Here is a 21,137-nt window from a genome sequence, read left to right as displayed (position 1 = left end):
GGAACCCTACACTGAGCGTGGCCCGACACGCTCTTGGCCGGTTTTTTTTGCTGTCATCCCAATTCCCACATCAGAGAGATATACTCTGTCAACCAAGTCTGTCAGTAAATAAGAACAAAGAAAACTATATGCATCCTTTTCTTTAGGATGCTAGAGAAAAGGATAGGTACCTATAGTTTTCTTAGTTCTTATTTACTGACAGACTTGTTTGACAGAATATATTTTCGTACCGTTAGTCTGAAAATTCTGTCAGTTTGAACTGACAGGTTGCATACAAATGTTTTTTAAGATTATGAATTTTTAAGACTGTCTGTGGCTGCCTTATTCGGACATTGACTCTACAATGCATTGAAATCTAAAGTATCTGATTTGAAGGTGCTCGCCCGCACGGTATCAAGGTCCTCCACACAATTATTATCCTGTAAGTGGGAGCGAAAAAAGAATTATTTTCTTCTCGCTCTTACTTAAAAAATTCAAAGGTCGCGGTACGTTGCGTTAGTTTGTTAACTACTTATTAAGATTACTTAACAACTGCACCGTGACCTTAAAACTTTTGTGAGATGCAGAAAAGAAATAACTCTTTCTCTCTCTCACTTACAGGCTAGTAGGTACGTAGATGAACTTGGCACGGCGGGATCGTGTGTTAGCACTTTTTGCCTGTGGAGCTAATTTAAAGCTGCTAATACACTACACCACCGCTCCGAGGTCATCGTCATAATATACTGAGAGAGCGAGAAAGAGTTTTTTTAGCTCTCACCCCCCGGATAATGCGCGAGTGTGGGACCGTGGGGAGCTCTGCAAATTTGTAAAGCCCCTTTTATTTAAAACAATTGAAAAACGCTTCTGCCTCGCTATCTGTCAATGTCAACTGTCAAATTCATTTTCTTAGTGAGAACAGTCAAACCAAATTGTAATTTTAAAACAAAAACATACAAATTACGCGTTAATTTATTAAATTAGGTACCTATAGTAAATAAGTTAGTAACTAGTGAATAGAGGATCTCATAATATCTCGGCTATAAAATGCACAGGTTTGTCGTTCCACAAAACATAAGCAATTGCAGATCGAATGTTTTAGCAAGTAGTTTAGTAAACCTTCTTTTGTTTTAGAATAGTACATTTGGATTTAAAAGGTGCACCGTTTCAAGTGCATTATTTGGAGAAGGTATGTTCTGTATCTGTACCTTATCGTTGTTACCTATTTATTATATTATTAGTAAAAAATACTATGGTTCAGTCAAAGTTCTTTTGGGTGTTTTGAACTACTGATTACATCGACATATTTCTAAAATTGAAGTATTACAACATGAATATTTCCAGAAACTTATTTGTGTAGTTTTGAACAATTTTCCTAGAATATTTTCAACTTTTTGGAAGCTTGCACATATATGTAGTTTTAGCCTATTGATTCCTATAGACGCGATATTGTATCTAAAATAAAAATAAATCTTTAATTTAACGTCAAGTTTTTAAGGGTTACTATTGGTCTTAAAATAGACCACCCAGACCACTAGACAACCCTGTAAGATTATCTTTTTGTATTATCTTCTTAAACAAAATGTTTAGGTTTACAGGAAAGCATTAAGCATTTGAATTCACGATTTCTTTGGGTCTTGCCTATTATAACATGAAACAAAAATACGGGATACCCCCATTTGCCAGAATTTCATTTGCCATAATTTTATTTGCCACCCTATTCAATAAAAATAATATTGTTTCTTATAACATCTTATGCCATAATCATTGTTTACTATATTAATCAAGTGCCAGAAACTTTGTTTCCCATGAAGTGAGTTTCCATAATGTCATTTGTCAGAATCATCGAAATCAGTAATTACCACATTCCATACCATCATTTGTCATCCAAATTAGCGACCAGAAAAGTCAATTTCCATAATGTGATTTGGCAGAAGGCAGAATCATTGAAATGGGTAATTATCACAGAGACGACACTACTAGAAGTACTAAATAATGAACCTGCTATCAGAAAGTAGGTTAGGTTAGAACTGTGACACCCTGGAAAATAAAACTGCTATCAGAAAGTAGGTTAGGTTAGGTTAGAACTGTGACTCCCTGGAAAAAGAAACTGCTATCAGAAAGTAGGTTAGGTTAGAACTGTGACCCCCTGGAAAATGAAACTGCTTGAAAAGTAGGTTAGGTTAGGTTAGAACTGTAACCCCCTGGAAATTGAAAATGCTATCAGAAAGTAGGTTAGGTTAGAACTGCGACCCCCTGGAAAATGAAACTGTTATCAGAAAGTAGGTTAGGTTAGGTTAGAACTGTGGCCCCTTGGAAAATGAAACTGCTTGAAAAGTAGGTTAGGTTAGGTTAGAACTGTGACCCCCTGGAAAATTTAACTGCTATCAGAAAGTAGGTAAAATATGGGCAACAATTAATATGGCAATAATTGCTTATGGCGTTTGAATATTATATTAAACCATATTATTGCACTTAATAATATGGCTAACAAATAGTATGGCATTGTATGATTATGGAAGGTAATGTTCGGATAAACAACCAGTATATCATACAATTATTATGGTAAACAAATCACTCGGGCAAATGAAATTCACGCAAGTTAGATTCGGGCATATGAATATTATGTTAAATGACTGTCGGGCAAACAATAGACAACCCAAAAATACATTTATTCAGTGTAATCTTCATTGAATACCATTATTATTCTTCCAGGTGATATTATCAGTAAAGTCATGGGGAGCCACAGGTATACTTCTAGAGTGGGAGGACACTTTTCCCTACTCTGCAGCGTTGGCAGACATCGGCAGCGTGCGTGGCAGCGGGGGCGATGGCATGTACAGCATGGAGGAGGTTCGGCATCTGCTGAGATTCATTCAAGAACATGGATTGGAGCCTGTAAGAGTCTATTTATAGATTTTACTTATTAAATTTATGAAAATATTCTTTTGGTAGTGCTGTTTGTCAAGAACTTAATGTAAGAGACATGATCAGACTTAGCTTTGCATATTTATCTGGCGACCAAGCTTCGCTCGGTTCTATTTTATTATATCATGTCTTTAAATAAAAAAACTCTTATAAATACAAAAAAAAATTGCGATCTGTCTGAGAACATTAGACCGACCTCGTACGACTGAGCTATGCGGAGCCGACGCGCGGTCGGCGAAATTAACAACCATATTTTACGTTTACTAACGCGAAAGAAAAACGCATGAAAACTCGAAAATTCACGTTTTCTGGGATCTAATTTCGATCGATCGATTTTTCAAAGTTGTTAACCTGCTTTTGGGTTACTTATAACATGAAATTTTAAGTTTGTTAAAAAGAAAAGGCATGGAATATACCTAAAATAATACTAATCAAAAAGTATGATCACTAACCGACTTCAAAAAAAGGAGGTTCTCAATTCAACTGAATGTTTTTTTCAGATCCAACTGATCCAGACCATTGGGCATATGGAGTTTGTCCTGAAGCACCCAGCGTACCACAGCCTCCGTGAATTACCTCGCTCACCAGCCGTGCTGTGCCCGTCCCGGCCTGAGTCTCTACAACTGGTGAAGATGATGCTGGAACAGACGCTTGATGCCCAGCCGACAGCGGAGTACTTGCATATTGGGGCTGATGAGGTAAAGCTGCCTCTAATTATTATACTTTGGCGAAAAATAATATTTAAAAACTATACTTTTTTAAATGTATTGCATTATCAGTGCTTATTAAATAGATTTTATCAAATACGAGAGAAAAATGACAGTACTTTTTAAACAATGTATGTAACGGAACATGCACCCCTAGTATTTTCCGTTGTCATTCATTGTGGTTTTTAAAAATAATATTTTTCTCTAAACAAATTTAGTTCATAGATCTTGATAATGATAAATATATGAAAAAAAAGTACAGTTTTTATATATTTTTTTATTTATTTTCTCAAAAATATAATTATATCCCGAGAATATTTAGCAAACATAGTATGCGTAGTTCAGAATTTTTGGAAGTGTCACCAAACTCACCTAAGGTGAAAATAGTATAATCCGAATAATATGATCCGAATTGGCAAAATTGAAACTAAAAAGTTCAAATCCTGTGTCGAGAGATGAGACAAGTAATTCTCTACACTCGATCCTGTTTGTTGATGACTAACAATTTTACAACTAAGAACCCGTCTGGTGGGTACTCGAGAACTTTGCTCAAAAACCCGCTGGTCGTGTTGTCGCCATACTAGCCAATTACGACCGGTTTCTAACGTATGTATAGTGCGCCATTTTTTGTTTGGCAGTGAATGTGTTAACTATCGATGATTTCCCTTGTTCCTCGTAGATAACCAAGTTTGATAACTGGTTTTGTATGAGGAAAAATAATTCTTCTTAGCTAACTGGGTTATGAAATAGGATTTTTTTTTCTTCGTAGAAAACCATTATTGTACGCAGTTTTCTACGAAGATTTTTTTCTTCTTAGCTTACCCGAATATGAAAACTGCAAAAAATAATGGTTATCTATGAGGAAAAAAAATCCCATTTCATAACCGGGTAAGCAAAGAAGAAAAAATATTCTTCGTAGAAAACTGCAAAAAATAATGGTTTTCTACGAAGAAAAAAAAATCTTATTTCATAACCCAGTTAGCTAAGAAAAATTATTTTTCCTCATACAAAACCAGTTATCTACGAGGAACAAGGGGACCCTGGAATTGTGTGGAACACTCGGTGGGCGAACCCAACTCGCACTTGGCCCTTTTTTAAACGCATCTCTTTTTCAGGTGTGGCATACAGGAATATGTGCAGACTGTCAGAACCGAGCTGCGAACAACATTCACAGCACAGCCAGCCTGTACTTGGAGCACATACGAGAACTGGCGTTGTTCCTTAAGCAGCGGAGGCCGAATTTGACTGTGCTCATGTGGGACGATATGCTCCGGTCTGTCAAGGTTGACACTTTGATTGGTAAGCGCTTATAGAGAGGCATAAATACTATTAGCTAGGCTGCTAGGCTGGGCGGCATTCAACAAACTAGCGGACATCCTTAAGTCAAATAATGTTCCACAATGCCTGAAGACTCGTCTCTTCAACCAGTGTGTCCTGCCCGCCATGACATATGGTGCCGAGACATGGACGCTCACTAAAAAGGCTATGCATAAGATACGGGTAGCACAGAGAGCGATGGAGCGCACCATGCTCGGCATTAAACTCCAAGATCGAGTGAGGAATGTCGAGATCCGACGCCGCACCAAGGTGCGGGACGTGGGTGACGTCATTTCAAAACTCAAATGGAATTGGGCGTGGCGTGTTGCCAGGCAGAGTGATGGCAGGTGGACCAAAATGTTGACCGAATGGTGGCCGCTATCGGATGTAAGAAGCGCCTGGCATCCGTTGGCTCGTTGGGTGGACGACATCCGAAAAACTGCGGGGCACCCCTGAATGAGATTAGCCAAGGACCGGGATGAGTGGCGTACACGAAGGGAGGCCTATGCTCAGCAGTGGGCGATTAATGGCTGAAATGATGATGATGATGATGATACATACTATTGATAATAATAATAATAAAGCCTTTATTAGTCCTTTATCAGCTTGGGCCCTGCCCCGCTGCTGGCGGCACCCTAGGTTAGGTTTTTTGTAATGTGTTTATATATTTTGTATTGTTTTGTATGTGGTTTTGTATTTTACTTTTATAATCATATTATAAAACCTAGCCTAAGAATTAAAATGAATAAAGAGAATAAAGCCTTTATTATTCCTTTAAACTTATCCTAGTTACATAAATACTTATTTTAAAATGAAATAAAATTATAGGGACCCCTTTTGTAGAGTATAGGCCTCCTCCAGCACCTTCCACCTCGTTTTATCCTTGGCCATTGTTAGCCAGTTTTTGCCGGTAAGCTTAGTGATGTCATCCGCCCATCTTTGTCGTGGATGTCCAGTTTTTTTGGACATACTACTGATACAAAGTCATAAGTCATAACTATTATGTATATAAGTCATAACTATTAGGTACTAGCTTTTGCCCGCGGCTTCGCTCGCGTTAGAAAGAGACAAAAAGTAGTCTATGTCACTCTCCATCCCTTGTATCTCCACCTAAAAAATTCGTCGCTCCATCCACATCCACAATCATCAAGAGAAAATACGGTCGCTTAGATGACGACCTTTGGTCGATTCTCGCCTAAGATGTTAAGAATATGGGCTAAATTGTCAAAACTGAGGTTCAAAAGAGTCAAAACTGAGGGTCTCATAGTAAATGCATAAAGCGTATTAATGAGATTCGACTCGGCGAGCCTAGTGTACGGCCAGCCTTAACTCGTCGTCTGTGTCTGTCACAAAATTGTCATAAAATAATTAACTTTGACATACATTTTTAAAGTCCAACGCCTTATGTATGGACCCTTATCAAACACAGACGAAAGGTTAAGATTGTTTTTTTTTCCAGCATATCAGCTAGGAGAGCTGGTGCAGCCAGTGGTCTGGCAATACAACGCTCTGGAGCACTTCCACCTAGACCCGGCACTGTGGGAGCGCTACCGGCAAGTGTTCCCGCGGCTGTGGGCCGGCTCCGCGTTTAAAGGAGCCAACGGAAGCTGCCAGGTGGTCTATAAATAAGATTTACTTAAGGCTTTTGCCTGCGGATCCGCTCGAGTTAAATTCTGAAATTGCGGATTGGTCTATACAAACTTCCATGCATCTATCCCCGCATTTCAGGAGTTAGAAAGAGACAAATAGTAGCCAATGTCACTCTCCATCCCTTCAACTATCTCCACTTAAAAAATCACGTCAATTTGTTGCTCCATTTTGCTGTGAAAGATGGACAAACAAACAGATACACACACTTTCCCATTTATAATATTAAGTAATTATATTTATTTATTTAATCAAAAAGTAACACAGCATTACAGTTTACACCAAGGCACTGTGAAACTACAAAATACAAAACAAGACTTACAAAAAAAATACAAAAGACATACAAAAAATAAACAAATTAAACATTAGATTTGGGCGACGACGTAACAGCGTGGCTCCGTTGCGTATGAGTATAGTTAGTGCAGCCAGTGGTCTGGCAATACAACGCCCTTGAGCACTTCCACCTAGACCCGGCACTGTGGGAGAGCTACCAGCATTTGTGCTAATTAATCACATTTTTTAACACACCAGCGCGTTCACTTTGCAAAGTAATTAATATACAAATTGTAAAAAATCCAACAGGATAAAAAATCCTTATGGTCACCATCAAATATATTATCATGACATTCTAAATCATAATTTAAAATGAAATTCTACCACTCGACAGGAAAATTTCTGATTTAATTTGGACAATTTTAACGACCGGTCTGGCTCAGTCGGTACTGACCCTGCCTGTTAAGCCGCGGTCCTGGGTTCGAATTCCGGTAAGAGCATTAATTTGTGTGATTAGCATAGATATTTGTACCTGAGTCGTGGATGTTTTCTACGTATATAGTATGTATTTATCTATTTAAGTATGTATATCGTCGCTTAGCACCCATCAAGCTTTGCTTAGTTTGAGGCTAAGTTGATCTGTGTAAGGTGTCCCCCAATAATAAAAAAAAAAATGTTACAGATACTGTCCCCAGTTAGAAGGTACGTCAGCAATCAAGAAGCGTGGAGGCTAGAGGTCAAGAAATATGGGCACAGCATCAGTTTCGCGGGAGTTATTCTCACTGGCTGGTCGAGGTGAGTCTTATTATGTTGTTCCATTCTCACTGGCTGGTCGAGGTGAGTCTTATCATGTTGTTTCATTCTCACTGGCTGGTCGAGGTGAGTCTTATCATGTTGTTTCATTCTCACTGGCTGGTCGAGGTGTCTTATCATGTTGTTTCATTCTCACTGGCTGGTCGAGGTGAGTCTTATCATGTTGTTTCATTCTCACTGGCTGGTCGAGGTGTCTTATCATGTTGTTTCATTCTCACTGGCTGGTCGAGGTGAGTCTTATTATGTTGTTCCATTTTTAACCCCCGACGCAAAACGACGGGGTGTTGTAAGTTTGACGTGTCTCTGGCATCGTAGATGGATCGATTTAGATTTCTTTTTTTTTGTTTGAAAGCAGAATTAGAGCCGGTTGCATCAAACCGTCTGTTACCGTTAAAGCGTTCGTTAAATTTTATTGAATGGGAAGTTCCATAGACGTCTGCTGTGTGACGATGATGTGTCTGTCAAATGTGGTTGATGCAACTGGCCCTTAGTCTAGAATATTTTGAGCCATGTTAGATGACAATTGGTCCGCTATGTCGGGGGATTCTCAAAATTAGAATTTTGTATCGTGGTTATTATCCCATTCATAAACTCGACCATGTGTTTATGCTATCGAGAAACGTATTCTAAAATATCAGTGTTTTGCGGCAAAACTTATTGTTTTTCTAAAGTCCTACGCAGCTACTGCTAACCTACTTGTAACTATTTATTGTTTGTCTTGGTTAGGACAAAAATCTTAGTATTACTGCCAATATCCGCTTTGGCAACCTAAGTTCATATCCTACCGACTGCGCCATATTTAGCTTATGTACCTACGTATTCACGTTATCCGATCCGATATCGGATGTCAGACCGATATCCCATACATTAAAGGCGCCATTATTATTATTTGCTAATGCACAGGCAGCTTAAAGCTGATACGTGCACGTCAATGTCCTGATGCACTTGTGTTTTGTCCATTCAATAAATATTTGTCTAGTCTGTTTTTAAAAGAGTTCACTGTAGGTGCACTGATTACGGTTTCGGGCAAACTGCCATCTTGGATTTTTCCATTGAAATCCTTCCGACATCCGATATCGGATCGGATAAAGTGAAAACGGACCAAGTCTCCTCTCCTTGCGCTTGGCAAACAACTGCAAATATCACCAAATAAACACGGGCGTAGGTGTTAGACCAATTGGCAGATTCACCAAGTGTGTGTTCAGTGTTTTTTAGTGTTTGTAGCAAACATCACGTGTTTGTACCAAACACCAAGCGTTTGTAGCAAACACCAAGTGTTTGTAGCAAACACCAAGTGTTTGTAGCAAACACCAAGTGTTTGGAGCCACCAATGCCATCATTATCTGTCAGTCAAACACCAACCACCATTTACTGTTTATTCAAATCCAGGAATATCCACCATCGGTTCCAGGTTCGACCACTACGCGACGTTGTGTGAGCTCTTACCAGTGGCGCTGCCAAGTCTCGCCAGCTGTCTGAAAGTCTGGACTGTTGACGACCTGTCTATAGGTGAGTTATTTAGGCCATTTTTACACGACTGCCCAAAGAAAAAAAGAGTATATTGTTATTTTGACGACCAGTCTGGCTCAGTCGGTAGCTCGTCGTCGTACGTGTCAGGGTCACTACCCTGCCTGCTAAGCCGCGGTCCTGGGTTCGAATCCCGGTAAGGGCATTTATTTGTGTGATGAGCACAGATATTTGTTCCTGGGTCATGGATGTTTTCTATGTATATAAGTATGTATTTATCTATTTAAGTATGTATATCGTCGCTTAGCACCCATAGTACAAGCCATGCTTAGTTTGGGGCTATGTTGATCTGTGTAAGTTGTCCCCAATATTTATTATTATTATTTACTATTTATTTTCAAAGTTGTCCACCCTACTCTTTTGTAACATAGGTTTTTTACGCGATTCCTACTCAGAATCGCGAGGTATTTCAGTCCTGATAGGAGAAACAAAATGTCCCAAGGTTTCCATACATTTTTCAAACATTCCATTTCGTTACCGCCATAAAAAAAATGTATGAAAAATGGTAACGGAATGGGGAAAAAAAACCTCGGGACTCTTTTTTCTCCTATTAGAATTGAAAGAGCTCGCGATTCTGAGTGGAAACCACACAAACATTTCCAAATCCAAAAAAAGTTGGTAAGGGGGGGGGGGAAGGCAACTTTGAAAAAAAGTGGCCGATTTACTCCGTTGCATACAATACTTTTACTACGACCATACACTTCGTTTTTAATAGTTTTCTAGAATAACTTTCGTGAATTCACGCTGTTTCCTGTATTTTGACGCGGCGGTTTGCACTGCCAGCGCTCGAGCCAGCTGCCCAATGCCATCCCCGCCGGCTTCCTGCGCACGCGCGCAATAACGTTATAACAATGCGTTGCCATGGTTACATAGCCAAACAATGCGTTTTCAATTTTTTCGTTACTGCGCGCGTGCGCGGGAAGCCGACGGGGACTGGTTTTGGGGTTTATGCCGACTTTTATGTAAGATTTTAAAGATCTATGCACGAGTAGAATAACTAGTATTACCAAAGACATATGTAACTCAGTATAGACAGTTACAGTCTAAGAAAAAAACGTACCTCAGAACCATATAGGAAAAGGTACGGTGGCCTAGATGGCGTTACATCTTTGGGAGACGCTCGGCTAGATGGCGCTAATATTAATATTTGACATTTTAACACATATCAAGCTAAGAATATGGGCCAAATTGTCAAATCTGAGGTTTAAAAGTTTTAAGCTTGTGTCGAGAGATGGCAGTCTATGCCCTGTGATTACATATTTTACTTGAGAGTAACTCTCTATAATAGTTGATCCTCTTTGGTATTACCTCACAGATACAGTAGTAAGCGAGGTCCTACCACCAGAGCAATGGCCAGGTTCGGAGCTGGCGCAGTGCGTGCACTCTTTCGTCGTGCTTCGCGACCGTGCCAACAGTTTATTACATGGTGACTTGTGAGTATTAATACCATAAACGGAAGGTTTTTTTACAAGCTTTTATTTCACTTGCTTGTCGACCGGTCTGGCATAGCGCGTAGTGATCCTGCCTGCTAAGCCGCGATCCCGGGTGTACACATACAATCACGCCTGTGTCCCATGAAGGGGTAGGCAGAGCACATGAAACTACTCAGGTTTCAGTGCCACTCTTGGCAAATAAGGGGTTGAAAGAAAACGAAACTGTGACATTGCAGTGACAGGTTGCCAGCCTCTCGCCTACGCCACAATTTAACCCATATCCCACAGTCGCCTTCTACGACACCCACGAGAAGAAAGGGATCCCGGGTGTCAATCCCGATAAGGGCATTTGTGTGATGAGCACAAATATTTGTTCCTGAGTCATGGATGTTTTCTATGTATATAAGTATGTATTTATCTATGTATATAAGTAAGTATATCGTCGCCTAGCACCCATAGTACAAGCTTTGCTTAGTTTGGGGTGTAAGGTGTCCTCCAATATTTATTATTATTATTTATTTAACTTGCAATGTAAGTATGTATGAAATATGTGTGAAATCTTGCGACTCAATTTGGAAGCAGATATCTTTAACCGATTGAGCAGAAATTGTGCACACATGTAAATCACGTGACAATGCAATATTATGGTATCATGGAGCTGATCTGATGATGGAGCAGAAAGGTGGTCATAGAAACTCTGTAATGAAATGTCGTATCCCCATCGAGTAAGGGGTTTTCAGAAACGTCTCGGAGAGAAGTAGATGACTGTTGAAAATATTTAGTTTGTCCAATAAATGTTATTATGTGTGTATTCCTTCAAATCTTCAAGAAAAGAGCGTACACCTATCTTAAAGGCTGGCTACGCACCTCCAACACCTCTGGTGTTTCGGGTGTCCATGGGCGGCGGTGATCGCTTACCATCAGGCGATCTGTCTGCTCGTTTGCCTCCTATCCGATAAAAAAAACATTGACTTTTAGAAGATGCAAACTCAGTGCATTTGTATATTTTCGTTTCAGAGTAAAAACTTGGCTGAATCCGTGGCAAGTAGAAAATGGCTACATAAACCCCGTCCAAGTAGAAGGCCTAGCTATGACCGTCCAGCAGTAAGTTTTTTATTATTTACTAGCTTTTTCACGCGGTTTTGCCCGTGTGCCTACTAAAAACGAATCTTGTTTTCCCATACAAACTTTGGACCCCCATTTCATCACCTTAGGAGGTGAATTTTTAAAAATCCTTTCTTAGTGCCTGTCTACACTTTATAAGGAACCTACGTGCCAAATTTGGAATCTCTGGGTCCAGCGGTTTCGGCTGAGCGTTGATATGTCAGTAGTCAGTTTCTTCTTTTCATTTATATGATGATGACTAGTACCTACTAATCGCTACACCTTACATAACCTAATCTAGTAGCTTTGTACTTTATACAACGTGTTACACCATGCACTGAAAACCAGAAAACAGTTTGTTCAGAATCAAGAGTAGAATCGATTACGCTATATTTTAATGCAGGTTATTTTTTGTATTTAGTTTTCATTTTTTGCGTGCCAGGTCTAAAAGTTACAAAAGCAAAAGTTACTACTGTATCTCTGATAGAGGATTGCATACTTGGTAATGTTTTAATACTGGCTGTTCTTTTTATTAAAGATTGAATTTTTAAAATTTCGCTCTTCTGGCTCAGTGATAAGGTTCAATTTATCATGGCGAAAATACGACAGGTCAGTCCCTGTTACTACAAAGCGAATGTCAGTTGCCGATGTCACTACCGTATTTCAGGCAATAAGGGCTGTTTTTCTTACAATTTGTAACAAACTATCGCCTTATCGACTTTTGTTCTAAACCCAGTTTGTATGACTGACAATTGATAAGATACCTAAAGCCTTATGCCTTTGCAATAAGGATTACAAATTGCCAGTAATCTGTTTGGACCACGATGATACACTAACACGGCACGCATACGTAATCAACGAACGTAGAGTTACTAATCAACTAGACTTACGAAAATAAAAGAAACAGCAATATCTTTGGAAATAATAGGCCGATTTAAGAATAAATTCTCTAGACTAACTCTAAATAATAAAAATCTGTTGGGGTGTCTGAGGTTTTCAGTGGTTGGTGTAACACGTTGTATAATTTCTTGAAATTAATTTCCATAGATTTTTTTTTATGAATATTTTTGCTTATTAAATTGTACCTTGTTTTTAATGCATGTTAATTATAAGATGTAATGTTTTGAAAAGAAGTGGCCCGCCGAGTTTCTTGCCGGTCCCATAGTGGATACCCCCCTCCAACTGAGGGGGGACTGAAATCTTCTCGAGGCTGAGGCGTAGGGTTAGAGCCGGCGTAGTTTTATTTGACGTTCATAAGCGCATTGTAATATGCCTACTTGGAAAATAAAATATTTCATTTTATTTCAACCACAAAATTAAAATTTTGAAATAACTCCCGACTGCGGCATAGTGGAACGATTTTCATAAAACATGGCTAAGAACACTCCCGACTAATTCAGCTTTCAAACAAAAAAAAAAGATTGAAATCGGTTCATCCGTTCGGGAGCTACGATGCCACAGACAGACATACACACAGACAGACAGACAGACACGTCAAACGCATAACACCCCGTCGTTTTTGCGTCGGGGGTTAAAAATAAAGTTCCTCGTCGCGTCTTTTTGTGTGTGCGCTAGGATCCCGTGTACCTATTACCTAGAGTTCAACCGTCCCTAGCCCAATACGTCATTAGTTGGGTCTACAGTGCGAGACAATGCTTCGCGCTCGAAACGTTAGTGCTCATGCGCACGTTTGCCTCGCCCGGGCAAGATGGCGACCCTCGGTCACCTATTCTAGGCTTGTGCCGTTTCGTTCGTTGATCGGAGCGCTCCGATCTCGTTCAATCGCTCCCACGAACTAGTTCGCTCTTTTAGGTCCTTTGCTCATTTAGTTCAGACAGACCTGTGACCACTGTGGTCGGAAAGATCAGAACGAATGGGACCAAATAGTGTCAAAATGATACGAATGGTCCACAGATAGTAACATTCCGAGCCGAAAGGTTGTAAGTAACCGAAGTATAATATGAAAACTTGACTTTTTTCTGTTGCTCTGCTCTGCTAGTGTTCTCGGTCGGCGCAGTCACACACTCATTCTCGATCCAAACCGCTCGCGTTCGCCGATCCTATACTGAACTAAATGAGCAAAGACCGATTCTCAGAACACGGAATGATTCAGTTCATTTCGGTCATTGATGGGATTTTATTCCTAACAGTTCACAGTTCGTGAACGACACAAGCCTAACCTATTCAAAATAATTCTGCATATATAGGTAACTAGCTTTTACCCGCGGCTTCGCCCGCGTAATAAAAGTATTCATTAAGATTTTCATTTGGATCCGTAGGGACCGTAGGTTTCTCTGTAGGTATATTTATCTGCGATTATTTCGATTGCACGTAATACTTTTGCTTGCAATGATTGTAGAAATATTACACATCGACCACAGCGTAGGTAATTCTATATACGCTGGGGAAACCTTTATAAACATCCCACATAGCCCGTATTTCGGCACTATGATCGGTGGGTAAAAAGTACTTTTTTCTATTATCCCTTACAATTTTTTACATTTTGCTTATACTTATCGCAAACGTAATCTTCAAGCAAGCAAACAACGATCGTCTTAGAGCACATTGATTGTAAGAGACCGCCGACCAATTATCCGTATCCCTCTAACCCATATCCGTATCCGTATCCCTATCGCTATCGCTGTCGCTATCGCTATCCCTATAGCTACCCCTATCGCTATCCCTATAGCTTTCCCTATCGCTATCCCTATCGCTATCCCTATCCCTATTCCTATCCCTATCCCTATCCCTTATCAAGATGTTTAATGATATAACACTTTAAGTTCTCGCGCTTTGTACACATATTTAAAGTCACATACAGGTCGAACGCGATTAATTAACATTATTTTTACCTTTTTTCCCAACGTTTCGATTTAAAGTCACATACAGGTCGAACGCGATTAATTAACATTATTTTTACCTTTTTTCCCAACGTTTCGGCCAGGTTGGACTGGCCGTGGTCGCGGAAGACTGACGTCCCAGCAAAATGTCACCGGAGATGTAAACAACACAAAACTACCCGATATTAATTTATATAAATGTTCGGGGTAGACAAATAAATATAATCTACCCGCTTTTAGTTAATGTTTATTTCCCACCATGTTTATTTTAAAGGTAAAAATAATGTTAATTAATCGCGTTCGACCTGTATGTGACTTTAAATATATGTTTAATGATTTTTTATCAAGTGCTAAAATATAAAGTTTCATGGTTTTATCTTTTAAAATTAAGAAATACCATACAAACCTCTTTTTCAACCCCTTCATCCCTTTTTTTTCGAAATAAAAAGTAGCCTATGTTCTGTCTCAGGGTCTAAAGATTGTCTGTTCCAAATTTCATCAAAATCGGTTGCGTGGTTTAAGCGGGAAAGCGTAACAGACAGACAGACAGAGTTACTTTCGCATTTATAATATTAGTATGGATAGTATGGATAGTATGGATAGTATGGATAGTATGGATGGATAGTATGGATGGATTTGTGTCCCGTGGCGCGTAATTTGTGGGTTTCGCATTTTGAAATAGGATTATAAAGAAAAGTAAATCATGCAAGATTTACGATAATAAATATGTCCTCTCGAACAGCTGACTGAGGCCAGCCATCTCGATGAGCAAATTTGCTCGGGCGAGGCAGACTTGCGCGCAAGAGCACGGACGTTTTGCGCGCGAAGCAGTGGCTCGCGAGGCGTGCGTTCAGCGTGGACCCGGCTATTTAAGATTTGACTATCCATTCCAGGTTAGTTCTCGAGCTAACGTCTCTCCAAACGTCCTTAACCCGCTCGCTGCTGGCGTTGACGGGGTCGCGCAGCGGGCGCGAGTGGCTGGGCTCGTTCCCCGCGCCGCTGCTGCGCCAGCTGGCGGAGCTGCGCGCGCGCGCCGCCGCCGCCGCCGCCGGCGTCGCCGCCGTCGCGCCCCGGGGGACCGCCGGCACGGCTGCCAGAGGTACCGTGCCAATCGAATACTGACATTACTGACTGATTAAAATTAATGAAATTAGTGAAATTAATGAAATTAATGAAAATAATGAAATTAATGGAATTAATGGAATTAATGAGATTAATGCGATTAATGAAATTAATGAAATTAACGAAATTAATGAAATTAATGAAATTAACGAAATTAATGAAATTAATGGAATTAATGAGATTAAAGCGATTAATGAAATTAATGAATTAACGAAATTAATGAAATTAACGAAATTAATGAAATTAATGACATTAATGAAGTTAATGAAGTTAATGAAATTAATGAGATTAATGAGATTAATTAAATTAATGAAATAAACGCGCGAATTAAGATAACGGCAGAGATTACTTCAAAAAAAAATTTAACAAAGTAACGGCTTAACTTACCACCAAGATTATTCTAACTTAAAATAAATTAATAACAGCTATTTATAATTAAATAAATATTGCAATTCAGCATTGACATTTGCTCTCAATAATTAAATGCTGAATTGCCATCAGACTTAGCTGATGAAGGTAGTGTCAAGGTAGACGTGTGCGCCGATCAAAAAATGATCGGCGGCGGCGTTTGTCAAAAAATCGGCGGCGGCGGCGTATTTTCGGCGTGAATTCGGCGTGACCTTGATTTCATGTTTCTTATATAAAAATCATTTATTTGTTTTTATTCTTGAAAATTTGATCAATACAGGTGTACTACGTACACTTTTATATAAAATATTCAGAGTTAAATAACACATATATAAGTGAACACGGGATAGGAAAAAACACTTTCGAGTATACCCAAATAGTTACCCTTTGCTGGCACAAAACCTTTTTTGATCAATGTTGGCTCCATCAAAGGATTCCTTCTCTAAGTGATCATGAATCTACAACCATCTCTTTCTTTATGATGAGCTTAGTGATAAAATTAAAGAAGAACTTTGTGCCAAACGCGATCGTCGGCTATAGCTGTATCAAACTCATTTGGAAATGCCTTTTGCTTATTTAGCCACCCTTTGACTTGCCCGCCGGTGTTCAAAGATGTGCCATATAAACTAATAAACTAGAAATCGTTTTGTCGGTTACTTTATTTTCAATTCGTAGTCTTTTTGGTACAGTACAGAAGGAGTAGTATAAAACGGACTTGAATTGATGAATGCCAACCTTTCGAGCAGGCCAAGGTGCAAGACGAGGGTTTCGTCATAAAACCAAACTAAAATCGAGTTGGGAGTGGGGCCCATGTTGCTAGGCAAAGCGATGGCAGGTGGATTAATATTTTAACAGAATGGTGTCGGCTTACAAATGTAAGAAGCGCTTAACATCCGTTGGCTCGCTGGGTGGGGTGGACGACATCCGGAAAATTATGGGTCATAACTGGATAAGAGTAGTTCAGGATCGGGACAAGTAGCGTACTAGAAAAGAGGCCTATGCTCAGCAGTGGGTGAAAAAAAAGGCTGATATGATGATGATGATGATAACGGACTTGTTTGTAGATCGGGTCACGCCAAAGCTGATTTTTATGAGGTTGGGTCTACGCCATAAGGGTAAGAAGCTGAATTTACATCGGTGACCTCTCAAAAGCATACAACTTCAGCAAAATTCTAATGATACCGTCGTTATCTGTGTCGAGGAAAAAAAGAGCTTTACACGCTGAACTATGCTGGAAACGAAAGTCCAGCATATAGGTCTCGGCATTTTGAATTGAACGCAGTTCATTAGAAAATCGCAGTTTTTGCGTCTTGGAACCACTGACTAATTTTCCATGCTATACGATACGTGCAGGATATGTTTGCACCTGATCGGTGGGCTAAAGTAGCAACTGAATGGTTACCGCAGCTTCGCCGGGGAAAGGCAGACCAAAAATAGAGATATCACTCGGACGGCGGGAGCAGGCATCAAACCGTGATAAGTGGACGAAGAAAGAGGAGGCATTTACCCAGCAGTGGGACACATATTTTTTTTAGATAGCCCGTTTATGTGTCCCACTGCTGGGCAAAGGCCTCTCCCCGTGATTTCCACAGCTCCCGTTGGTGTGCTATTTCTGGCCAATCATGAAGGTGTCAAAGTCGTCCCGCCATTTCCGTCTGGGCCTTCTACGTCCGCGCTTAATTTGAGACATCCACTTGGTGGCTATGCTGGCCCACCTATCCGGGTGCATGCGACAAACGTGGCCTGCCCAGTCCCACTTTAGTCTGGCGGTCTTCTCCCCCACATCAGCTATTCGTGTTTTGGAGCGCAGTGTAGTGTTTCGGATGCGATCCATCCTAGTAACACCTAAAATACTGCGCTCCATTGCTCGTTGGCAAACCTTCAATTTGGACTTCTGACCCTCGGTGAATGACCACGTTTGGGCACCGTAGGTGAGGACAGGCAGAATACACATGTCAACGAGTTTGCGCTTCAGTGACATTGGAAGGTCGCCCTTCATTAGCTCTTTCATGGAACAGTAGCTCTTCCATGCATTTTGAACTCGGCGCTAAACTTCCTTGTCTTGCCGATCGTTGAAAGAGACTAACTAGCCCAAGTAGATATACTCGTTGACGTATTGTATAGTCTGCACACATATTAGGCTACTTAAAAAAAAACACGATTCTATCAAATGAGATTTGACACTTGCCAGTGATTGGAACCACAGAGAATGGAATGAAAAGCTTCATTTCCTGCAGAACCAGATCAGCAACGAAATTAGGATCATGCAAATTGAAGCAAACCTGGGTTACCTGGGGGCGTAAGGCGCAAAAAACAATCGCCTCCTATTCAATCTGCTGATTTACAGTCTTACACACAGCGGCTATAAGCAATTTGCCGACGCGGTGGGCACGTGGGTATTTTGGAACGGACAATATTTCGAGGAGCCATGAAATCTTGAATGGATTCAATGGTGATCAGAAGATAACAGAAGATCCAACAGAGAAAGTTCTTGGCTCTCCAGATGTGGTAATCTCGTAGTGCTGTAAAAAATTGTGTCAAGTCGTATGCCAGATCAAAGTCGTCACGATCATAGATCTTCCCCCATATCCGGTTTTTCGCATCATTCTTAGTGCTTAATACAGAATATTTAAATAAAAGTAAATTATATGTATTGGAAATTGCATAAAAAGTCCAAAAATGTAATCAAATACTAAGTTTGAGCAATTTATTAACCACCAAGGTCACGCCGATTTCACGCCGATTAATAATCGGCGGCGGCGGCGTGCCCAAAATTGCCCACGCTGCCACTCGGGGCTCCAGTGTTGCGCCGAGGCAAGGCTTAACTACATTAGGTGAGGAATGATTAGGCATGAATAATGCCTAATCATTTCATTTCATCATAATAATGCCTAATCATATATACGTCTTTCTTTGGTCTACAGATTGAAACGGAAGAGGTGCGCAGAGGTAAAACGAACACGAAATTCATATGAAATCAAGATGGACCATCATAACATGATATAGTATGTTTAAGGACTCGGAGTATGTAAAAGCAAATTGGATCGTTTAAGCAAGGATAATAAAATTTATATAGGATTTACAGTCTCCATACTAAGAATCGTACCTCATGTTTTTAGCGCCACCTATTAAGTACTATCATAACTACACTGATGATGCCTATACATTTATTTTTTTCAAATTGTGTATTGACGTGATATCATGATATTATAACCACAAAATTAAAATTTTGAAAAAACCCCCGACCGCGACCTAGTGGACCGATTTTCATGAAATATGGCTAAGAACACTCCCGACTAACACAGCTTTCAAATAAAAAAAACTAAATCGAAATCGGTTCATCCGTTCGGGAGCTACGATGCCACAGACAGACACACACACAGACAAACAGACAGACAGACAGACAGACAGACAGACAGACACGTCAAACTTATAACACTCCTTCGTTTTTACGTCGGGGGTTAAAAATAAAGAAGCATGTCATTTGTTCTTGTCAAATATTAGGGGAAAATATGTTTTTGGCCACTTCCAGGCTGCGAAACAGCGCCGTAAGTGCGTTTTCACATTATCCGATCCGATATCGGATGTAGGACCGATATCCCATATATTACAGGCGCCATCTTGGATTTTTTCCATTGAAATCCTTCCGACATCAGATATATAGATAATTTTGATATCTGAAAACATTGTAATAGGTACTTTTCGTATGTTGATTGAATCTTCTATTACTTATATTTAAGTCTACTGTAATTGAAATCAACTTAGGTACAGTCAACCAATTGGAACCCTAGGCCACTCTACAACCATGTCAAAATGACAAGCAGTAAGAGATTTCTTACAATCTGATTTATAACGTCACTGTGACATAGTTCTACAGTGACCTAGGGTGCCAATGAGGAGGCACACTCAAAGGTTATGACAGATGGCGCCACCCTATTAGTCCATACGTGAGAGCGAGAAGATGTATTTCTCTCTCTCTCACATATGAATGACAGTGACATGCCTAGACACTTGCACAGGCGCCGCCTGGAGGGATAAAATGACAGTATGCCTCCTCATTGGTTGACTGCACCGCACCTATTAGATATAAATTAATATTATTAATGGAAATATATGACCTTCAAAGCTTTAATTGAACCTGTATAAAAGACTATTAGAGTATATTCAAACTTTGTCAAAGTCGGTGCTAAGTCAACTTAAAACTTGTTATAATTTTGTCGAATTTATCTATGTAGTAAAATATTATAGGAAAATATTACTTAGTCAATAGTGTATTTAGCCTATTTGTATTAATATGAAATATCTATACATACATCGTTATAACATCTACATTGTATAGTGTTCTCACTGTTAGCTGAGTTTAGACGTGCAAGTTATTGCTGCAAGTTTTGAAACATAAGTATATGCAAGAAAGAGATGCAGATATTTGCGACTTACTCTTACCTATAGATGCGTCTCATAAGTCATAACTTGCAGCAATAACTCAGGTTTAGGCTGCATTTCCACCAGAGGTGTAGGATATGTAATTGTCATAAACAAAAACACGCAGGTCAAGAACAGGGCTCGGATACCGGTTAATTTTCAAACCGTTATCATGTACTTGCGGCAAAACCTTTAAATTTCGTTTTCGCTCGAAAAACCGCTATTTTTAAACCGGTTTTTAGGGGAACGCTTTCATAAAGGTTTCGTTCGATTAACCGGTATAGAACGAAATAAACCGGTTTATTCCGCAGCATGATATACCGCAGCATGATATACGCAGTGTAATATACTGTTCTAACCAAGCAAAAAAGTCGCTGCGTGGACGTACGTACCTATATATACGGCGCCGGTCGTCGAATAAACCGGTTTATTTCGGTTAAAATAAAGTTCTCATAACGTTAGCGTTCTTTACAAAGTTCGGAGTAAAATCGAAAGAAACCGGTTTTAACCGGTAAAAATTAAACCGCTTCCGAGCCTTGGTCAAGAAAGTTATTCTATTGGTTCTTAAAAAACATCCCCGAAGATCTCTAGTGGCTAAGGTTGTAAACCTTGAAATGTAG

The 21,137-nt window shown here is 39.8% G+C and overlaps 1 protein-coding gene across 2 annotated transcripts; it reads left to right on the top strand.

Annotated features, from left to right (window-relative positions):
- The first annotated feature begins 681 nt into the window (after positions 1 to 681).
- Positions 682 to 19,257, top strand: LOC125233070 (hexosaminidase D). Of its 2 annotated transcripts, XM_048138924.1 has the most exons (12): positions 682 to 1,031; positions 1,111 to 1,165; positions 2,692 to 2,874; positions 3,405 to 3,602; positions 4,727 to 4,910; positions 6,388 to 6,542; positions 7,531 to 7,643; positions 9,073 to 9,170; positions 10,504 to 10,621; positions 11,639 to 11,725; positions 15,459 to 15,664; positions 19,020 to 19,257. In XM_048138924.1, the coding sequence occupies exons 1-12, from the start codon at positions 1,024 to 1,026 to the stop codon at positions 19,022 to 19,024; spliced, it is 1,410 nt and encodes a 469-aa protein (XP_047994881.1). In that variant the 5' UTR covers positions 682 to 1,023; the 3' UTR covers positions 19,025 to 19,257. The 2 variants fall into 2 exon arrangements, with proteins under 2 accessions (XP_047994881.1, XP_047994882.1); XM_048138925.1 differs by lacking the exon at positions 15,459 to 15,664.
- Positions 19,258 to 21,137: the final 1,880 nt, after the last annotated feature.

Source organism: Leguminivora glycinivorella, chromosome 14 (genome assembly GCF_023078275.1).
Source record: "Leguminivora glycinivorella isolate SPB_JAAS2020 chromosome 14, LegGlyc_1.1, whole genome shotgun sequence".
Lineage (NCBI taxonomy): Eukaryota > Metazoa > Arthropoda > Insecta > Lepidoptera > Tortricidae > Leguminivora > Leguminivora glycinivorella.
The sequence above is the reverse complement of the archived record's forward strand: the minus strand, read 5'-3'. Positions and strand labels throughout refer to the sequence as shown.

Coding starts and splice junctions, on each gene's coding strand:
- LOC125233070 (XM_048138924.1), top strand. Junction 9,171..10,503: donor TGTTGACGACCTGTCTATAG/GTGAGTTATTTA, acceptor ATTACCTCACAG/ATACAGTAGTAAGCGAGGTC. Junction 11,726..15,458: donor CTAGCTATGACCGTCCAGCA/GTAAGTTTTTTA, acceptor TATCCATTCCAG/GTTAGTTCTCGAGCTAACGT.